This window comes from Cheilinus undulatus, linkage group 18, assembly GCF_018320785.1.
Source record: "Cheilinus undulatus linkage group 18, ASM1832078v1, whole genome shotgun sequence".
Lineage (NCBI taxonomy): Eukaryota > Metazoa > Chordata > Actinopteri > Labriformes > Labridae > Cheilinus > Cheilinus undulatus.
The window spans coordinates 23,249,173-23,268,372 of record NC_054882.1 but is presented as its reverse complement, the minus strand read 5'-3'; the positions used below and the strand labels follow the sequence as shown (position 1 = coordinate 23,268,372).

The 19,200-nt window shown below is 40.5% G+C and overlaps 1 protein-coding gene across 1 annotated transcript; it reads right to left on the bottom strand.

Moving 5' to 3' along the window:
- Positions 1 to 73: 73 nt before the first annotated feature.
- On the bottom strand, positions 74 to 17,313 carry znf292a (zinc finger protein 292a). Its single transcript, XM_041812746.1, has 8 exons — positions 17,131 to 17,313; positions 13,495 to 13,649; positions 10,791 to 10,869; positions 9,093 to 9,228; positions 8,792 to 8,994; positions 8,360 to 8,496; positions 6,758 to 6,899; positions 74 to 6,628 (listed from the first exon to the last, which is right to left on the bottom strand). The coding sequence occupies exons 1-8, from the start codon at positions 17,278 to 17,280 to the stop codon at positions 476 to 478; spliced, it is 7,155 nt and encodes a 2,384-aa protein (XP_041668680.1). The 5' UTR covers positions 17,281 to 17,313; the 3' UTR covers positions 74 to 475.
- Positions 17,314 to 19,200: the final 1,887 nt, after the last annotated feature.

Below are 19,200 nucleotides of genomic sequence, written 5' to 3'. Positions count from 1 at the left end.
ATTCAGTGAGCTCAAAGATAAAAAATACAAAGAAGGATCTTTACACAGTACTTTATAAAAAGAACCAGTAACATTTTATTGAACACTTTGTGGAAGACATGTAAATATTACAGATAGGTCTACTAGTGTTGAAAAAGGATAAAATAAATACAAACAGAACTTGAAATCCCATAGGGATATATAAAACATTGTTTTTCTTTAAAAGTCTCCATTTAGCAAAAGAAAAAAAAACATCTTCAGTACTAAGCATAAATACAAACATGTTTCTAAAATCTATGCCCTATAGGTTACCTGGTTATTAGAACTAACATACATACTTAAAATCATCCAAGACATTTTTTTCATAAAGTACAAAATAGGCCATTTCATTGTTAACTGTGACTGTTACCGTTGGAAATCTGATGCATTAACAAACCATTCTGCAGCATTACATCTCAAATCCTGAGTGAGACTGGGTTGAAAACATAACATTGGGCTAGGATCCGCTATAAAGCCACTTTTTTATTTTGACTATGGGCTTCATGTATTGTAGCTGCTTTAGCAGAAGATCAGCACCTTCTGATAACGTTTTATCCATGACAATCTTGACATTATTGACTGATTTGAGATTAAGGGGATTTCTGAAGTCTACAATCTCAGGAGTTTTTCTACTCCTGGTTGCAGGTCTCAGTTTGTGAGTTTGATGTCTTTTGGACGGCAGTTCAGCACTTGATTTGTCATTTAATTTGCGTTTAGAAGAGTTATTTGACTCTGAGGTTTCCAGGAACTTCAGGAAGGAGTCCTCAAGTCCCAAAGGCTTAAAAGCAGCACCCTGAATAACCCCGTCATCACGTTGTTCTTGGGCTGTTGGCGTACCAGGATTTGAGTTCTCTCTTGAACTGTTAACAGTTGTACGATTTCGAAGAGTCTGCATCCTCTCGGAACAAGCTGGTGTGGGGCGTGCTGGTTTCTTGTGACGGCCTTTTTTAATGCCACCTTCTGCCCCAGTGGAAGCTTGAGATTCTGCACTGTCTTCAGTTGACAGCTTGCTGTCTTCTTGGACTATTTTTTCTACTGGCTCCTCAGATTTCTGCTCACTGGGTTTTTGTGTTTCCTCTGGCTCCGTCTCTTCAGAAGATGAGGCTGATGGGACCTCAGCTTTCTCTGGTTCCTTGAATCTGGCACGTGAGTACTTTTTGCAGAAAATGAACTGGCTCCTCTGATCTTCTATGTATCTTTCTGTGAGGCCATGAGTGGTGTAATGCTTAAATATACTTCTCTCTGCTCGCTCCACAGCATCACAGCCTATTATCATGCATGGGTACTGCAGGGCAGCCTTCTTGGTGCACATGGCTGATGCCTCCTCATGAGACTTTAGTGTTGGTTTTCCAAAACTAGTCCAGTGTTCCATGGACTTCCCCTCTTTCTTTTTAGTGTTTTTCTTTTTCCCTCTCAATTTGCTCTCCACATTCTCTTTCCCGTTGTTAACTCCTTGGAAGAACCCTGCAGATTTAGTCCGTCTTCCGTCACTTATTTTAGGATCATAAACGTAATCATGCTTTTTGATCAGGTGACGGAGGAGGTTTGATTTCGTAGAGTAGACACGGTCGCATCCTTCGTACTCGCACTTAAAAGTTGGATCAACTGAGCCGCTTTCAGAGATTGCAATCTCTTTATGAAAATTCTTTATGTGCTCAATGTAATTCTCCACAGAGTCAAAAGGGAGAGCACACTCCGGCCGGTCACAGTTGAAAGTCCCGATGGTCATGCAGGCCATCATGGAGGTCGCTTTGTCACGGGTGAACTTATGGAGTAAGAGGTAATGCTGGATTAACCGTGTGATTCCCATGAACACCCTTGAACAGTCTTTCACCTGACACCTAACTTCATTATCGTTGCTAATGCTCTGATGGCTGTCCTGTCCATTCTGAACACTAGTCACACTTGTCACACTAGGAACAGGAGTGACAGGAGCGACAGTAGACTTTTCAGTGTCAGCTTCAGGTTTGCTGGCGGGCAGAGATGCCTGATGCATGGCCCTGTAGTGTAAAATCAGATTTTGCTGGATGGTGAATGCGGCAGTGCATCCTTCGTGTACACAGCGATACGGTCTATATGGACTGAAGGCGTTGTCTGCATCACACATTTTGAGACTCAACCTTTTCTGATGCTTCGGTTTCCTCTGGGACTCATCCTTGATTGGGGTGTTTTTGGAGCTGCTGGGTTTTTCTGGAGAGGATGAAGCTGATGCAGACGCGGGGCTGAACTTTGGCTCTTTTTCTTTACTTAACCCTACATCTAACGGCCCTTGGTGATTTTTTGCTTTTCCACCTGGACTGAGCTTGTCTTGCGGTGTAGATTTCTTTTTCACGCTAGGACTCTTATTTACAACTCTGGGTCTATCTGGGGATTTCTGAAGAACAGTTGGTGCCCCCTCACTAAGCAGCCTGTCAGTTAAATAGCTTTGAGGTGATGGTAGTCGTGTAACAGTCGATACCTCTGGTGTAAAGCCCTGTGTTACTGTGTTTTCTTGTGGCATGATCTGAATAACTTCTGGAGGCTTCTCAGTGTCTGTTTGAGATGCAATTGCAATGTCAAGCGGTTCTTGTTTAATAATGGGCAATACTGGTGCTGCAGACTGTTTGGTGTGACTGCTGTTGGCATCACTGTTTGCACCACTAACTACAACGTTATCTTTGTTAAGTCTAAAAGCACGCCTATTTCGAGCACTGATCTTAAGCTTCTGCATTTCTGCCTTGGACAACCGATGGACTTTTTCATAGTGAATTCTCAAACCTGTTGTTCTTGTGAATGTTTTGGAGCAAATCTGACAAGGATAAGGCGATAGTTTGGATGGGGCTCTTTTAAGTTCTTCTATCATCTCATTTGTGTAATCATGCATTTTGGCCAGGTGCTTAAATAATGCCTCTTTAGTCATGAATGAGTACTCGCAATCATCCTGGTCACACTTGAAAGGCTTGGGCACCTTTTCAGATGGTTTCTCATCACTCTTAGATGTTTTTCTTTTATCAACATCATGAGCTGTATTGCTATGACTGACATTTTGTTCTAATAAAAGAGCATTACGCATCTTCTCTTGTGCAGCCTCAATCAAATCCAGCCTTTGAAAGGCATGTGAAATTTCCATCAAATGATCCTCTTGATAAGGTACAGTAAGCACTGGATTTGCCAGCTCAACAGCTTTCTCTGGCTGGTTTTCAAGGGGAACCGATACAGAGTTTGAGTAGTCCATTATATTTGTATATTGGGGCTCTTGTTTCAACGCCATGGGTGAGGACAAAGTGGTCAAGCTACAAGGTTCCTGTGAGAAATCCCCATTTGAAATGTTGAATATTGCTCCGTTTGTGTCAGGGACATGAGGATCGTTGAGGAAATCGAGGAAAGATGTTGGCAGTTCAGCCGTGAGGTCAATTTCATCTACGGGGCGGCACTGTGAACGTTTAGATAAGTGTCCTCCGAGAGATTTGGTGCTAGTGAACTCTCTGAAGCATCTCCTGCAGATGACCTTGCCATCCTTAATGATCGCCGGCCATTTGGTTCGCTTGTTCAACCTGCCTTGTTTGCCCTTACTTTCAGGGTCAACAGACTTTTCATCTGACATGTTGCTGTCACAGTCTGCGTTTGGACACTCCTCGTCAAAAGAGAAATCTCCTTGAGTGACACTCTGTGGGCTGAGCATGCCATCTACAGAGTTGTCTATGTTGTCATAACAAGGAGTGGGCATGCTGTTATTTTTACTAGTTTCATTTGTTGCCTTTAATCCAAGTTGGGCCTCTGGACTCAGGCATTTCATGGGCATACTGGCCGAAGACGCCTGGGTAAGAGGAGAGTTTTCGTTTTGAGCATATGGAGTGTGGTAACTTCCTTCAGGGAGGCTATCGATTGTTGAAATACTGTTGCCATTATCCAACTGGTTTGTACTGGCTTTCCTGTCTCCACTGCCCTCTGGGTGTATTATTCCATACTGATGCCCTCCGTTATGAATTTGCCCTCCATTGTCAAGCATCAGAGAGCTGGACACATACTGCGACATCAAACTTGAATCTGAAGGCGTCTGTGACATGGTAGAGCCGTGCATAGCTGCCACTGAATTATCTCGATCGGGCGGAAGGGCCGCTGTGTTTTGATAAGGGTCAGCCTGCCACTGAGGATAGCTCCTATGAGGGGGGTACTCATTCATGTTGAAGGCCTCTGGATAACAGTTGTTCATGGGAGGTGATGACCATGTCTGGGACATGTCGGGCTGCATCATTCCACCTGGATGATTTGGGCTTCCCCATGATGGGTACAGCGATGGGTTCACCATTGGAGTGATCGGCACAGGCTCCATTGATCCAGCATAACACTGGGCAGGAGAGCCTGAACATACTGTTGGGTATTCCATTTGCTGTATTCCAGGTTTGTTGCATAGTACTCCCGGCTGATTTGGAGGCCTGTTCCCCTGGGTCTGACCCTGATTTGATGAAGCTTGGCCACTTGTCTTTTTTGCAGTAATTCTAGCCACTTTGTTGTACTTCTTTGCCAATTTCCAGTCCTCAAATATTTCTGGATGCTGCTTCTTCACATGTCTAGACAGACTTTTATTTGTGCTGTACGCCCTTGTACACTCACTATACGGGCAGCAATGCAGATTTTCCTCACTGCTGGCAGTAGCAGCAGGTGTGCTTGAAGGATAGCCTTGCAGAGAAGAAGGGATTTCTGTCTTTATCTGAGTTGGAGACATTATTTGTGGAATCGCTTTTGGATATTCATTGCATTGAACATTATTGAGCCCTTCTTGCTGATGACTCTCTGCAGGATTTGGTGCAGTGTGTGGAGGATATGCTGGAGGGTTTTCACTCTGCACAGCAATGTTTGAGTGAATATGAGGAGGCTCTGGTGGAGGGTTTGCTTCAGCTGCTCCTGCAGCTGGAGTTGGGTTTGCTAAAGGAGTGTAGCACTTGTCTGGTTCTTGGATTTCGGGATGTCCGGCAGAACTAAGAATGTTTTCCACTGAGTGTTTGACTTTAACTTGATTTGCGTCTTGAGCAACCTCTGGTGATGTGCATGGTGATGTGTTTGATGCCTCTATGTATACGCTTGTGTCTACACTTTTAGGGCTGACAATTGCAGAAGTTGCGTTTTCTGAGATGGGGGGGCTTTGGAGTGGGGTATCTACGTTTGGAGTGACAGGAGGATTTTGATTAGTGACGGGCAAACTGCTTACTGTACCATTTGTACAATGAATCTGTTGGTGAGAGAGGAATTGAGACTGTGAGTAGAATATTTTGCCACAGTTTTCTGTTTGGCAGGTGTATGTGAGGTAGTGCTGTGCCTCGTGATCGTACAGCAGGTAGGCCTCACTGAAAACTTGGCCACAGTTTGGAAACATACACTGGGCCTTGAACTCAGAGTGTATTTTTCTATGCATTAGAAGCTCCGAATTGGAGTTAAAGTTGGCTTTGCAATCCAACTGTATGCAGATGTACGGCTTGCTACCGCAGTGCATCTGCAAATGATCGTTAAGATGTCTCACATTGACAAACTGACGTCTGCAATACTGGCACACCACTTTCTGTTTTTGTATCTCTAAAAACCGCGTGGCTTCCTCGTCATCCTTGTGAGATCTGACGTGAGCCATGAGGTTACGGAAAAACTTAAAAGCCTTGGAACAGTTTTTGACAGGACAGAAACAGTCTTGACTAATGTTTGTGTCAGATGTTGTTTGTTCTATTTTAACAGGAGACGCCAACTGCTCATTAATTTGAGCTTCAATTTTAACAGGACTCATCTTTGTTGCAACTTTTGTAGTCTTTGATGGGCTTTTAGGGGATTGAGGTGGTTTGGTTACCTTCCTAGCTGCTTTCATTGCAGCTAGTCTCTCTTTGCACGATTGCTTTACATGGGATGCTACATGTGGTTCTAAAACCTCCCTACTCTCAAAACTGTCAGCACAAATGGGACAAAGATACACTCCATCCTTGAAATGCTTCTGTGCGTGGCGGACAATTCTGTGACCCAAAAACTCCTTGTCACACAAAACACAATACTGCATGTAAGCTCGCCAGTTTCTGAAGCGAGCTGACACAAAACCCTGCTCCCGAAGTTTTTTAGCCTCTCTGTTTTTCTCTCTCTCATCCGTTATTTCATTTAGTTCATTTGTAGTGGTTAACAGAAAATCCTCCAAGTCTTTGTACTCCGGGAGTTTGCCGATTGCACTTTCCATCTCCTGTTCGTCCGTGTCGTTGAGCGTGTCTATAGATGACACAATAGCTGCCTCGTCTCCCATCAGTGACAAGCAGTTGCGTTTCAGTGTTTTCCAGTCCCAGAACTCAGGATCAAAAGGCCACTGTGTCTTCAAGGCCAGCAGTAACTCGCAGCGCAAAGAATTGGGCACCGGGAGACTCCCGTCCTCCTCAGGCTTTTGGTCTGGTTCATTGTACAGTGACTCCACAGCATAATACGAGTCAATAGTAGGCTGGAGGAGGAACTCAGTCAGCTGGCATGCCCGCTTCACCTCAAGATCTGTTGGCAAGAGGCAGGAAATAGTCTTGCAGATAGTAGACTTGCTGTCCTTATGGTCACTGGAGGTCATTTTCAATGCTTGAATGCACATTTCAACACACACTGGAAGCCCCACCTCTCCGACCTGCAGAAATAACAGAAAAAATAAACACCACAGTTTGATTTTAAAGTAGCGTATGCAGCATTGTATGTATTATCGTAAATGTGAATGGCTCTGTTTGGCAGATACAAAAACCATGTTTATTTTCCTCACCTCGTTTTGGATAACTTTGATTAGAAACAGAATATGACAGACGCTTCTGCAGAGAAGAGCCATCTCTTTGCTGTATCCAAGAAAAGCATCAGCTGACGCCTCTATACGCATTAGTAGTTTACTCCAGAACAGTGTGAGTTCCCTGAAAAACAGCAAAATTGTTCTTAAATGCAAATATTGGATATCTCATTTGGTACTCTCATTCTCTTTGAAAATAATTAGGTATCACCACATATTCTACTCTGAAAAGATAAATAATCATTAAAAAATACATTATAGTTTATGTTCAAAGTCAGCCCAATTTCCAGACAGATTAAGCTTAAAGTTCCTGTAAAGAGAAATCCAAACTTTGTGTCTTAACACTCTAGATTTGTTGGAATAAGGTTGCTGTAAACTCTGAGACCTACGTGTGGCTGAATTTGAGATTAAGACAGTTAAGAAAGTTGTTAATCTCTTCCCTGGCTTGGTTTTATTTGAACAGGGCAAATATAGGAACCCATGACACCACCAGTCTTGATGGAGGATTACAACAAAGCAGTTCATGTTAGTACAGTCTGTTGTTAGCTGGATTAACTACCTTCATTGAAAGTACACAGCCAGCTACATGCTGTGTTTTGTTCATTGTGAGTTAAATTTCCCAACTCTATCAGCCATGGTGGCCTACGGGTCATTTAAAGTATCATTACAGAGAAATTTGTGCCAGAAAACAGTAAATTTAATCCCCAACTTCCATGTCTCTGCTCTGGTACTGGGGCAGACAGCTGAACTTTTTTTTTTCTTTATTTGAGAGTATTATTCCTGAGTGGGCGTGGCTTCGGCTCATTCAACTGATACACGCACACCATCCTAGAGCAGATTTTACTGACTCATTTTTCATGATTTTTAAGCTTAATTTTATAAACTTAGAGATGCTTTTCATGACTGAAATTTGGCCTGATGGTTTATAACACAGTGGCCTGTCATACAACAAACATAAAATTATTTTTTTTATCACTTTACAGGGACTTTAAGATTCCACCTACACCACATTTTCGATTCCCCTAATTCCTCAATGTTTTTCATTCATGACGTTTATACACTGTTTGTGTTTGACTTCAGGAAAATTATTTATAATGCTGATCTAAAAAACTACTACTACTATTAAATGAACAAAAATATATAGCCAAAAGGGTCTAATCCAAGCATCCTGCAATTGCAAAAACTTCCAAAATTACTGCAATATTGGTTTCTTACACTATTGTTCAGCCTTATTCCATAGTTATGAATCATTAACTAAAATTTAAAAGAAAATAGCAGGAAAAACAATTGTGCACCTTTTTAAGACGTCTGTTGCCGATGCAAATAGGTCACACATTTAAGAGGGTAAATAATTCAAATTTAAATTATTAATTGAGATCAGCTTCAGACACAGACACACAAGGAGTCTCACATCTTAAATTCACACAATTGAAATATTGCTCAACAGTGAATGCACCTTTGTGCATCTTAATACAGACATTGCTTTAGATTGCATAATACATTTATTCAATGAGTGCAGTACTCCTGAGGGTGATTTCAGAAGTGGTCTATGAGTATTTGTCTGAAACAAACAGCAACACTTACCAGGCACAATAAACATCTCCTTGGAGAAGCTGTCGCTTGAGAAAGGCAGAACATAAGCAGAGAGCTCCTTTCTCATCTCCCTCTGACTCCAAGTTGCAGATCATTTCAAGAGCATCTTTACAGTCCATAGATGAAATCTAACAGGCAGGAACAGAGGTAAACAGTGCGTTACAAAAAAAAGCAAACAAGAATTTGTCTTTTTACCAACACTTCTTTGAAATGTATTTTCTAAATATCAATCAAAGTCTGAACTGATTATTTTTGTTCAACTAGTTTTAGCTCAGGTCAAAATACAATCAGTGTTTAGAAAGTCTTAAGTTCAGCTGTCTTAACAATCATGGTAACTTAACCAATATTTTCTATGGGATGATTTTGACTTTTTGTTGAAATTGTCAACAAAACAAATGAGTTTTGAAATGCATTTTCTCTTACCTCTTCAATTAGCTGCTCCTGATTTTTTGTCATGCAGATACAAAGCAAATACGTTTGCTTGAAGTTTCCTTTTCCTTCATATCCCGGATATTCTGAACATATCTTTGCAAGGACAGCAGCTTTATCGACTCTGTCCACTTTGATTAGATGCTTTATTCTCATGTTGACAAGCGTAGGGCCTTCCAACTCGAGAAACTCGTGAACTAAGAATCACAAAGTTAAAGAGGACAAATATAAAATATGTAAAAAATGTTAATACATTGGAAATGATTCTGATTAGGTTAGAGTGGTAAGAACACACCTTGTTCCGTTTGAGGAGTTTGATTGGACAGGATGTTGCTTAATGTGGTGTTGGACCAGACGCCATCTTGCTGCGCCAGGACTGAGAGATGGCAGAGCTGTGTTCTCCCACTTTCTTGCAAAAGGCTGTGTGCCAACTGTAAGAGAGATTAATAATAGTAAGCATAAATTAGAAATGGGCAATAATCCCATATTCCGGGGCATTAAGAAAAAGCCAAGGTATAGGTTTAATCAGTGTCATGAAGACAGTGCTGTGTAATGAGGGCACTTTTAAAATAAATGCCTTGAGAGTATGGGTTCATACCCAACAGCAGCGTCACTTTCTGTGTGTGAAGATGCTTTCAAAGTGATGACAAAACTCCTGTTCATGATGTTGGGACTATTTGGCATATATCAGTGCATAGAGACTTGTACGCCACAGCCCAAGTCATGCAGTGCTGGTACAGCACTGCTTGGCACCACAGTGTGGTCTTATTTAAAGTCAAACTGTTAAAGTGAACCGCTGGCTATACTACGATCCACCACAACATGAGCTTAAAAACACCTGAATTCTTCTTTCTGGGTGTAGATCAGTGATAAAAAATTATGAAGTTTATTAATAACCATACATGATGCATCCTGCAGCAGCAGCAACAGGCACAATTAAAACCACTGAAGGTTTCAAGCTTATCTTCTACCCCTTTTCATGTTTAATAGAAGTTAATCAGTGATTGTTGATTATTTTAGGTGGTGAAGTAGCCTGTAACTTTTTATAAGCTTCCTATAAAGTGAACTTGTAGCAGGACAGAGCTTAGTATTGTTGTATAGTTTTTCAAATTTTATGGTCAACCTTTATCTGTTTAAAAGCACACTGAACATTACTTCACATATTTTTATGTGTTTCGTTGCATTTGGATGTTGTCTTTTTCAAATGATCAGCACTGGGGTCTTGTGGTCATGTTTTTTGCTGCTGTTTTTTGTAGAGGTATGACTTTACCTGAACAACCCAGTCAAAAATCTATTTTTTGTTGTCCTTGCCACTGAGGAAATATCATATTTGAATAACTATATCTACTCAGTACTTAAAAGTAAACTATAAATAAAATACTGTTTACTTTTACTTGAGTAGATTTACAGACCAGTATTTTTACTAAAGTACATTTTAACTAGAGTAACTGTACTTTTACTTGAGTTCTTTAGTTGTGGACTTTTTCCACCTTTGATTTCTAAGGTTTTACAGTGTTGGCCAATTCTGCAGCAAAGTAACAAGTTCTGTATAAATAACTTCATATACATTTGCTGCATTGTAAATTAGCTGATCACCGCTAACCTCCTGGCCAACTTCAGCTTTGCAGTGTTAGCTCATCATATCATTTTTTCAACTCTTAGGTTTTCGTTCCTGACAACATGGCATCAGTGTGAGCTGTACTGAAAGTTTGAATCTAAAGCCCACCCGACTGAAAATCATTAACATTAACTTGGTCAGCGTCCTGATTGTCCAAGGGAGTTAAGGGGGCGGGTCTTGGAAATAGGTCAGTTGTTTCAGATAACAATGATACTTCAGTGGCTTTGTGCCATCTTTCAATAGTTTACAATTTCTTCATTTTTTTTAAATACATTTTTAATGATAGGCTCAACACATCACACTGTAAAGAGATCCAACTTTTCATTGCTTATCACTGCAAAGATAACTTCTCCTCACAGCTACAGGGATACTGACCTTCATGGAGGACTGAAACTCCTCCCATAAGGCACCAGGGACATGCTGGGGCAGTAAGAGCAGCAGCTCCGCACAGCTCCTGTGGATCCAGAACAGTCATTTGTTAAAGCCACATTTAGGTCAAGGATGCAAACAATATGCACTTCAAGAAAAAAGAGTAACCATGTAAGTATAACGGCTCATAAAGTGGAACATTAAGTTTATTTTCAAATTATCATTGTAGGTTTTATTACATAGTAACAGTCTCCTGCAGTAATGGAAGCAGTTTATAGTAGATGGGTCAGTCTTTTTGATAAAAGCTTCATTACACTAAAATATTTCTTCAAGGTTCATCTTCAGTCCCTCTGATTCTCCACAACCGCGTTTGCACTGAGCCTCTGAATGCAAACTTTACTATTTAGCTCATCCCAAATATGTCAGAGCTCCCCAAGAGGTAGCCTACATTTTTATTCAGTGCTTCAGCCTCAAGGACTCTGCCTTTATAAATGCATCCAGAGCACACTGTGGGGCTAGGTGGGTAGTTTCTGTATGCTGTTTGCAGAGTACTTTCAATTTTTAGATACCAAAAATTTCCTTTGGGATTTCATGGTGTGTTTGTTTTATATTTAAGTCAAATATTGTGCATTTTTGTCTGAAATACTCAACATAATGAAAAATATTTCATGAAAATGTTGAAAAGGGACCAATGTCTCTGATTATGGGTCTCCTGAGTGTAACCACTGCAACTGGAAAAGGGTGATATAGCATTCTCACTTTTGCTGCTACACAAAACACATTATTACAATGTATTAGTGATTACTCAGTGAGCTGGTTCTATTGGAAGATCTCACACATATTTTATGTGCTAAAACAGATCAGTTCTAAAAAGTGGGGCAGGCCTAGTTGCTTAGGCTGCCCTTATCTTACAAAAAACCTCCTAATTCTGGGTATAAATCATGACCTATGTAACATTGGCAATTTCCTATAACTGCAACTCATTTTACCCTCTACCTTTATATGCCTTCCAGGGCCTGCTGCTGAGAAGCATCCCCACAGCATGATGCTGCAACCACAGTGGGGATGGTGTGTTTGTGGTAATGTGCAGTAATCAGTGTCCTGCAAACATAGCGTCTTGTCTCACCAGACCAAGGACTTTTTTTGACTTGACCACAGAGTCTCTCACATAACTTGTGGTGAGCTCTAACCGAGATTTAACACAAGTTTTCTTCAACAGTGGTTTTCTCTTTGTCACTCTCCCATAAAGCTTTGACTGGTGAAGAACCCAGGCAACAGTTCATGTGTGCAGAGTCTCTCCCTTCTCAGCTGCTCAACTGCAGCTGAAGCTCGTAACTCCTTTAGAAAAGTCATAGGTGTCTTGGTGGCCTCTCTCACTAGTCTCCTTCTTGCACGGTCACTCAGTTCGTGAAGACGGTCTGATCTAGGCAGACTCATGTGCCTTATTCCCTCATTTCTTGATGATTGATTTAGCTGAACTCTGAGGGATGCTCGGTGCCTTGGAATTTGTTTGTACCCATCCCCTGACTTTTACTTTTCAATAACATTTTCTCTGAGTTGCTTGGAGTGTTCTTTTGTCTTCATGGTCTAATGGTAGCCAGGAATACTGATTAACCAGTGAATGGACCTTCCAGACACAGGTGTCTTCATACTACAATCACTTGAGAAACATTCACTGCACTCATGTGATCCCCATTTCACTAATTGTGAGCAGTTGTTGAGCATCCACGCTAAGTTCTTCTGCCATAACTGCACCGGCTTCTTGTTGCTGCTTGCTTAAGTCACAACTCTGCCGCACCTAAAGGCACTGCCCCTCGTTGCTGATCGGTCCTGTCACTTTCAAACAGTTCAGACAGGAGCTTTCCAAGATGGATTCGCCAGTGAGAAACAGGGAAACAGGCGTATTCATCTGCTTTACAAGGTTACCAATCTGCTGGACCTCTGTTGAATTATGTCAGTCACTTTAAAGGGGGTAAATAACTATTTAATCACTTATTTTACATTACAGATTTTCATTTAGTTGATATTTGTAGAAATCTGTTTTCACTTTGACATTAAAGAGTTTCTTTTGTATTTGTTTTTGCCAAAAGAGCCTAATTATATTGACCATGATTGGTTTATAAAATCAATACAAGGGTAAAACATCCAAGGGGATGAAAACCTTTATAGGCATTGTTTATTGACAGCCAAACATGTGTATTTGTTTATCTGCAGCTAAGATTTGTTTCCCAAACACAATGTGTAACACCTAAGGTCTAATGAAAACTTTCAACACAATAAATCCTTATTTGTTTGGGTTTTTTTGCTAATTGTACCAGATTACACTTTAATTCAGTTCAAACTAAACTTATTCAAATGACTTTAATCAGAACTTGATTTTCCTTGATCTCTTGTTGCACACACTCTGTCTTACATGCCACTTTCTGAGTCTTTCTCCCCATTTGTGTCTGCTGTGCTGACTATCTTCATAAACATGTTGTGTAAGGTTTCTCTCTCCTCAGGATGGCAGAACTGTGGTTAAAAAGAAAGCATGTGGAGGTTGTCCACAACTGCATCAAATGCAGATGATGTTCATGCTCTCTAAAGGATTAAAATATGACCAAAAAATGCTAAACTGGGCCACCAGATACACTCTAGTGGCCCTTATTAAACCTTGGTGGCCTGCCATGAGAAGTCAACGTGTGGGAAACAGTGCAGCGTTTCTACTCACAGTGCTAACTTTTCAAGTAGGAGTGGCACGTTTTCACATTCGGAGGAGAGACAGGAGGCGGCCTTTGCGAAGCTGAGGATGGCCACAGTGTAGACCTCCAATAAAGGTAGTGGATCCTCGTCAGTTTTCCAACGGCCAGCATGCTCCACAAGGACCTGGAAAACATCAAAACACTATGATTAGAATTCAAACCAACTTTACACAGTGGAGCTTGTATACCATAAAGAGAAAGTTAAAGGCAAACTGATGATCCAGCGGATCCTAAAATAGGAGTCCATAGTTCTGACACAACTTGTAAACTGAGCAAAATACTAGAAATTCTTTGATGTGATTCCGCCTCATTCGGGAAGCTTGTGAACGTTAACTTTTTTAACTTCTTTATCAACTGATTTTTAGTATGTTTTGGCAACTCCCTGGATAAGAAAAGTTACTTACCAATAACAAATAAAGCAGTATAAAAATAAGAGTTAGCTTCAGCCTTTTCTTAGGTTTCTACTATGTGATCAACTTAATCTGTTATTTTAAGTATTGATAGTATTGCAAAATGACAAAGCTTTAATAAACGTAAGATCTTGAGTCCTATTTTTGACTTGAAGTTGCCACGAGAGAAGGAATGAGAGGAGTGGACCATGCAAATTCACAGATGTGCTTAACTGTTCTTTGAGTGATAACTGAGACTGAGTCTCTTAAAAAAAATAATTGATCATGAAAACAAGATAATGGGGATTAAACCATTGCTGAACAGCAAGACATGTTCTACTCATTTTGTCTAGAGGTTTTGTCTTCTTGTATGGTAAATGGAGCGTCCCTTCTGCCTCATCCACCAAAATGGCTCTCACTTTAATTCAAGTGAGGAGCAGAGGAAGCCTCATACAGCACATGCTCTGGTTAGTTTTAAAGTGAAAGTGCCAAAAAAAAGACGGGAAAGGCAGCTACTGGTTAACAAAAAAAGGCGGAGTAAAATAACTTTTAGAATTTGTTAAACATTAGTGGCTACCCTCCAAGGAAACATGCCAAATGTATCTAATCTAGGGCTGTCAGGATTAATTCATGAATCACATTGACTAAATATCCATAATCAATGCATTATTTCTTTAATAGCATCCTTTGTTGTTCCTTTCAGTGCAGTTTGGTTACACCATGCAAACAGCATAGTGGACACGTGAAGAATAATCTACACTTAGTGAAATCAAATATTTACCTTTTTACTGTTCCCTTTAGTTCATTTTTCAAACTCTATGATATTGGTTATTGGCTGAACTTAATTAGTAAATATCAGAATATCAGCATAAAATTAAATATCATGCATCTGAACAGGAAGTCAAGCACCCTTAGTTAAAGCTGCAAAAATAAAAATGGAACAAAAGTTTTAAAGGCAATTTCAAAATGCAACTGAAAGGTGTAATCAATCGTGATTAACTACAGAAACTCTAAGTTGAAAACAAGAAAATTGTGATATCAATTTCAATCAAAATGATTGTGATGATTATTGAGTACACTCTATTTTTGAGAACATCCAAAGACACTGTTGTTACGGTACTAAAATGATGCCAAATTAGTTGCGAAACTCAGACCATGTGCTGCAGTTTAACTGCATGTTGTTGAGTGTCTTGAGCTTTATTTATGATGCTTTTGCATCAAAACAGATATCAGATAGTTGAACAATTTTGGAAAGATGCATCATAAAATCAGTAAATATGACGATTTCATACTGATATTATGACTCTGAAAAAATGCCTGTACCAGCTGTAAATATTGGCTGTGAGAACAAATAAAATAGTGGACTGTTAGGCTGGACCAACAGACCTACTTCAGCAGTCTTTTTCTTTATTCATCATCATTCCTGACACGTAAAAGCATTTTTCATGACTGAAAAGTGTTCATTTGTTTATCCTTTAACTATAAACTGTGTTTAAGGGATGACGTTTTAGGTCTGAACTATATCTAATTATCATTATCAGTTTGAATTCATTTGAAAATATTGGCATATCAGATATGGCAAAAACAAATATCATGCACCCCTAAAATATTGGTTTAGTGACAGACCCCCTGTGTACGATGAGAAAAGTAAAAACTGCATTTCAACAAAAACAAATGCATTAAATATTTAAAAGTACAATCTAATATTCCCATCATTAAAGATGTATTTATACTTTAGCAAGCAGAAGCAGAGCAGTTTTTTAGTTGTAATTACATGATGACCAATGCTGTTTAGCCTCTTTATCAGTAAGGGAAGCCAGAAAACAAAATGGCCTCAGTTGGCCTTAGTAGTAACAGACAAATAAACATTTAAGGTGAGACAATGTTAACTCTGGGTTAGATCTAAAGAAAATAAAAGGGTTTTAATTTAGAGTGGAGAACAGCAAAACTTCAAGCTCTGGACTGGATAGAAAATTTAAAAAAAATGTCCCAAAGATTCTCAAAAGGATCCATGCTTACTATGTTTTGGTAAGTTAAAACGTAATTCAGACCAGAGGTGGGGACCTGAGACAACAAAGCAACAATGTGTGGCTAACCGAGGAAAAAAAAAAAAACATTTTTCCCTCCTTCTTTTTCACACAGAAGTAAAATGAGTTAAACCTGGTCTCCAGCTCTAAAAGTTAATTCAACACACAATACCCCTGCAGATTCATCTGATCCTGCAGGTTTTCTTTCGGGAGGTAAACCTCCATTAAGACTTCACTGCACACAGTCCAAGACTCGCCCCCTTTTATCTCCACGAATAACTTTTTTTACTTGAATTCATTCCTCGCAGTCGGGACAAAAACAAACTAATAATCTCACTCGTTTTACGCAACGACAAAGACTCCAGTGCGACGCTAGATAAATAGAGATCTCCGGTTGATATTTACGTGGTCAGGGCAAATTAATGAGCAGGATGTGTAATGGAGTCAGTGACCACGGCCACACTTTCCCTTTTTAAATCACAGCTGCAGGCAGGTCGACTGCATAAACACGAACATCAGTGTAACATCTCCTGCTGATGCTGGCTATATGACTGTAATAAACATGTCCACGTATAAACAGAGCTGGATTAATTAGTGCACAAGGCCTGGGCTAGCACCTTTGAAAAAAATCATTGATCTTTCCGAGCGATAAATGTGCTCTACAAAAGTAACCCCTCTTTTGCACCAGGCAGAAACCTAAACACTTACAGAGATGCGGTGTTATTACATCGTAATTTTGTTTGATTGGCGCTATATAAACATTAAATTCCGTGCACATTTGTCTGAGAGCCCTGTAGGATCTCGCTAACGTAGCTATCCATTTTTTGCACAGCATGACCACTGCACAGGACAGGGGGACCCTGCATACCAGCTAGCAGCATTCATCTGCTATTAGCTATCTGGCCTGGAAAATACGGGTAATACGTGCACAGCGCGCACACAATGCTGTGACTTCTCACCGCGTGGATACTCAGACTTTGCAAATAAGTTCACAACACAGACAAACATTATGAAAAGAATGGCTAAAAACAACACAGGAGTTTTCCCCCATCTTGAAATGCCTGGCTGCTAGCAGTAAAGCTAGCTCCCTAGCTACATTGTTGTAGCAAACGTAGACGCGCATCCTCGGCCAGGAAGCCAGGGGGCTGCAGGCTGCTGCCCGGGATGAGCTGCAGCAGAGCGGGCTAACCTGGCAAAACTCCTGGCAGAAATGCAGCGAGGCTTCCAGTGGAGACTGCGAACTCTCTTTCAAAGCTGTGGTCAAACCCTGGAAGCGCTCTCGGAGCTCCGCGATAGCTTTCCGTGTGTCATATTCCTTCTCTGTCTCCCCCTCCGCCATCTTCACAACAATCACGACCGCGTACGCACAGATGTTACGCTGCCAGACTCGCACACGCACGCGCACGCAGAGGGGGAAGGGAGAGCTCAGAGAGGCCCCCAATACACACTCACTCTCTCACACACACACCCCTGATGTCAACAAAGCAACCCTGACCGTACAGTGACACGATATCACTCCCGCATACAGGCCTGATTTCATTAATTCCTGGATTTCCTGAACACCTCATGATGTAAGCCATCATCCATGTAAACCTATCCTAACCCACCGCAGGCCAGCTTTGACCTCCAGACAGTGAGCATCAGCAGAAAAAGACAGCCTCCATTATAAACCAAAAACTGTTAGACTTTTACTCACGTTATCAACTTCTAGGACCCACAAAACAAGACATTCTCGTCTTTCTTGTCGCTCCAGAGTGGTCACAGCACACAGAGGGCAATTCTAGCAATCTTCTTAGAAGTAAAAGGAAAATTTCAGCTCAAACACTTTAGAGCCTGGCTGACTTGTAACTTGGAATTTTGTTCAATAAGTTGCATGAAAGTGTATGATTATGTAAATAAACTTGTTTCCTATGTGGTAAGAACTGCATTCAGAGGCGGAGCTGGAAATCATACACATCCAGGGCTAGACCAAGCCTAAGAGGGTCCACAGTATTCAATGTAAATTTTATCCTTATAAGACGTTTTAATTCACCATTTTAAGATATCTTAGATATCAAAAATGTGTGCATAATTGTGCAAGAAAATCATAGCTCCAATTTGTTGTATCATTTGGTATTACTTCTAATACAGTGCATTCAGAAGGTATGCAGACGGCCTTCACTTTTTTCAGTTTTGTTATGTTTCAGCCTGATGCTACAGTAACAAAAAAAAAAAAAAAAAAAATTAAAAATTATTCTCATTAATCTACATCGTGTCCCCTATCATGACAAAGTGAAAACAGAATTTTAGAAATTTTTTGCAAACTTATTAAAAATAAAAACTGAAATATCACATTTACAAAAATATTCAGATTCCTTGCAAAAACACTTGAAATTTAGCTCAGTTTCCTCACATTTCTCTTAATGGCTCCTGACATTTTTCTGCACCGTGATAGGAGTCCACCTGTGGTACGATGAGTTAACTGGATATGAAGGCCTCACAGCTGGCGATGCTTATCAGAGCAAAAACCAAGCCATGAGGTCCAAGAACTGCCTGCAGAGCTCAGAGACAGGATTGCTACAAGGCACTGATCTGGGTGGCTACAAAAATATTCTCCTTCACTGAAGGTTTCCAAGAGCACGATGGCCACTATAATTCTTAAATGGACGAAGTTCAACATAACCAAGACTCTTCTAAGAGCTGACCTCCCAGCCAAACTGAGCAACCAGGGGAGAAGGGCCTTAGTAAGATAAGTGACCAAGCAGGGCTGCCCACAGAAGTGATGGACCCTCCCCAGTTGTGATTTCTTGACGATATCAATGCGTGTGTGTTGGATCAGTAGCGTTGGTGCTAGCATCCTGGCCAACAGTTTCCTCATTTTGGAGCTGAGAAGTGTGTTAAACTATTACTGGGTTCTAATGTTTATTATTTGGGTTCTGATGTGAATTATTTATTCATGCTACGTTTAAACCCCTTTTCAACACGTTCTCTGCCCATTTTTGCTACTTCTTTTGACACTGTTAACACATTTTTGCTGTTTGTCACCCTTTTTGCCTATTTTTTGCCACTTTTTTGCCAATCAACAATCTAAAGTTTTGCCACTTTTTACCCCTTTTTGCTGTTTTTTCCCTTCTTAGCCACTTTTTGCCACTTAAAGCCCATTTTTGCCACTATAATGCAACTTAGCATCCATTTTGGCCACTTTTTTGGCACATTTGTACAATTTTTCCTGCTTCTTGCCTATTTTTGCTACTCTTGACCAATTTTTGCCACTTTGCAC

What these genes read in the sequence shown, in the direction of transcription:
- znf292a (XM_041812746.1), bottom strand. Translation starts at nt 17,280, where the DNA reads ATGGCGGAGGGGGAGACAGAGAAGGAATATGACACACGGAAAGCTATC. An exon ending in CTACTTGAAAAGTTAGCACT is followed by an intron (nt 10,870 to 13,494) that starts GTGAGTAGAAAC and finishes CTGGATCCACAG; the next exon opens with GAGCTGTGCGGAGCTGCTGC. An exon ending in GGAGATGTTTATTGTGCCTG is followed by an intron (nt 6,900 to 8,359) that starts GTAAGTGTTGCT and finishes GCTGTTTTTCAG; the next exon opens with GGAACTCACACTGTTCTGGA.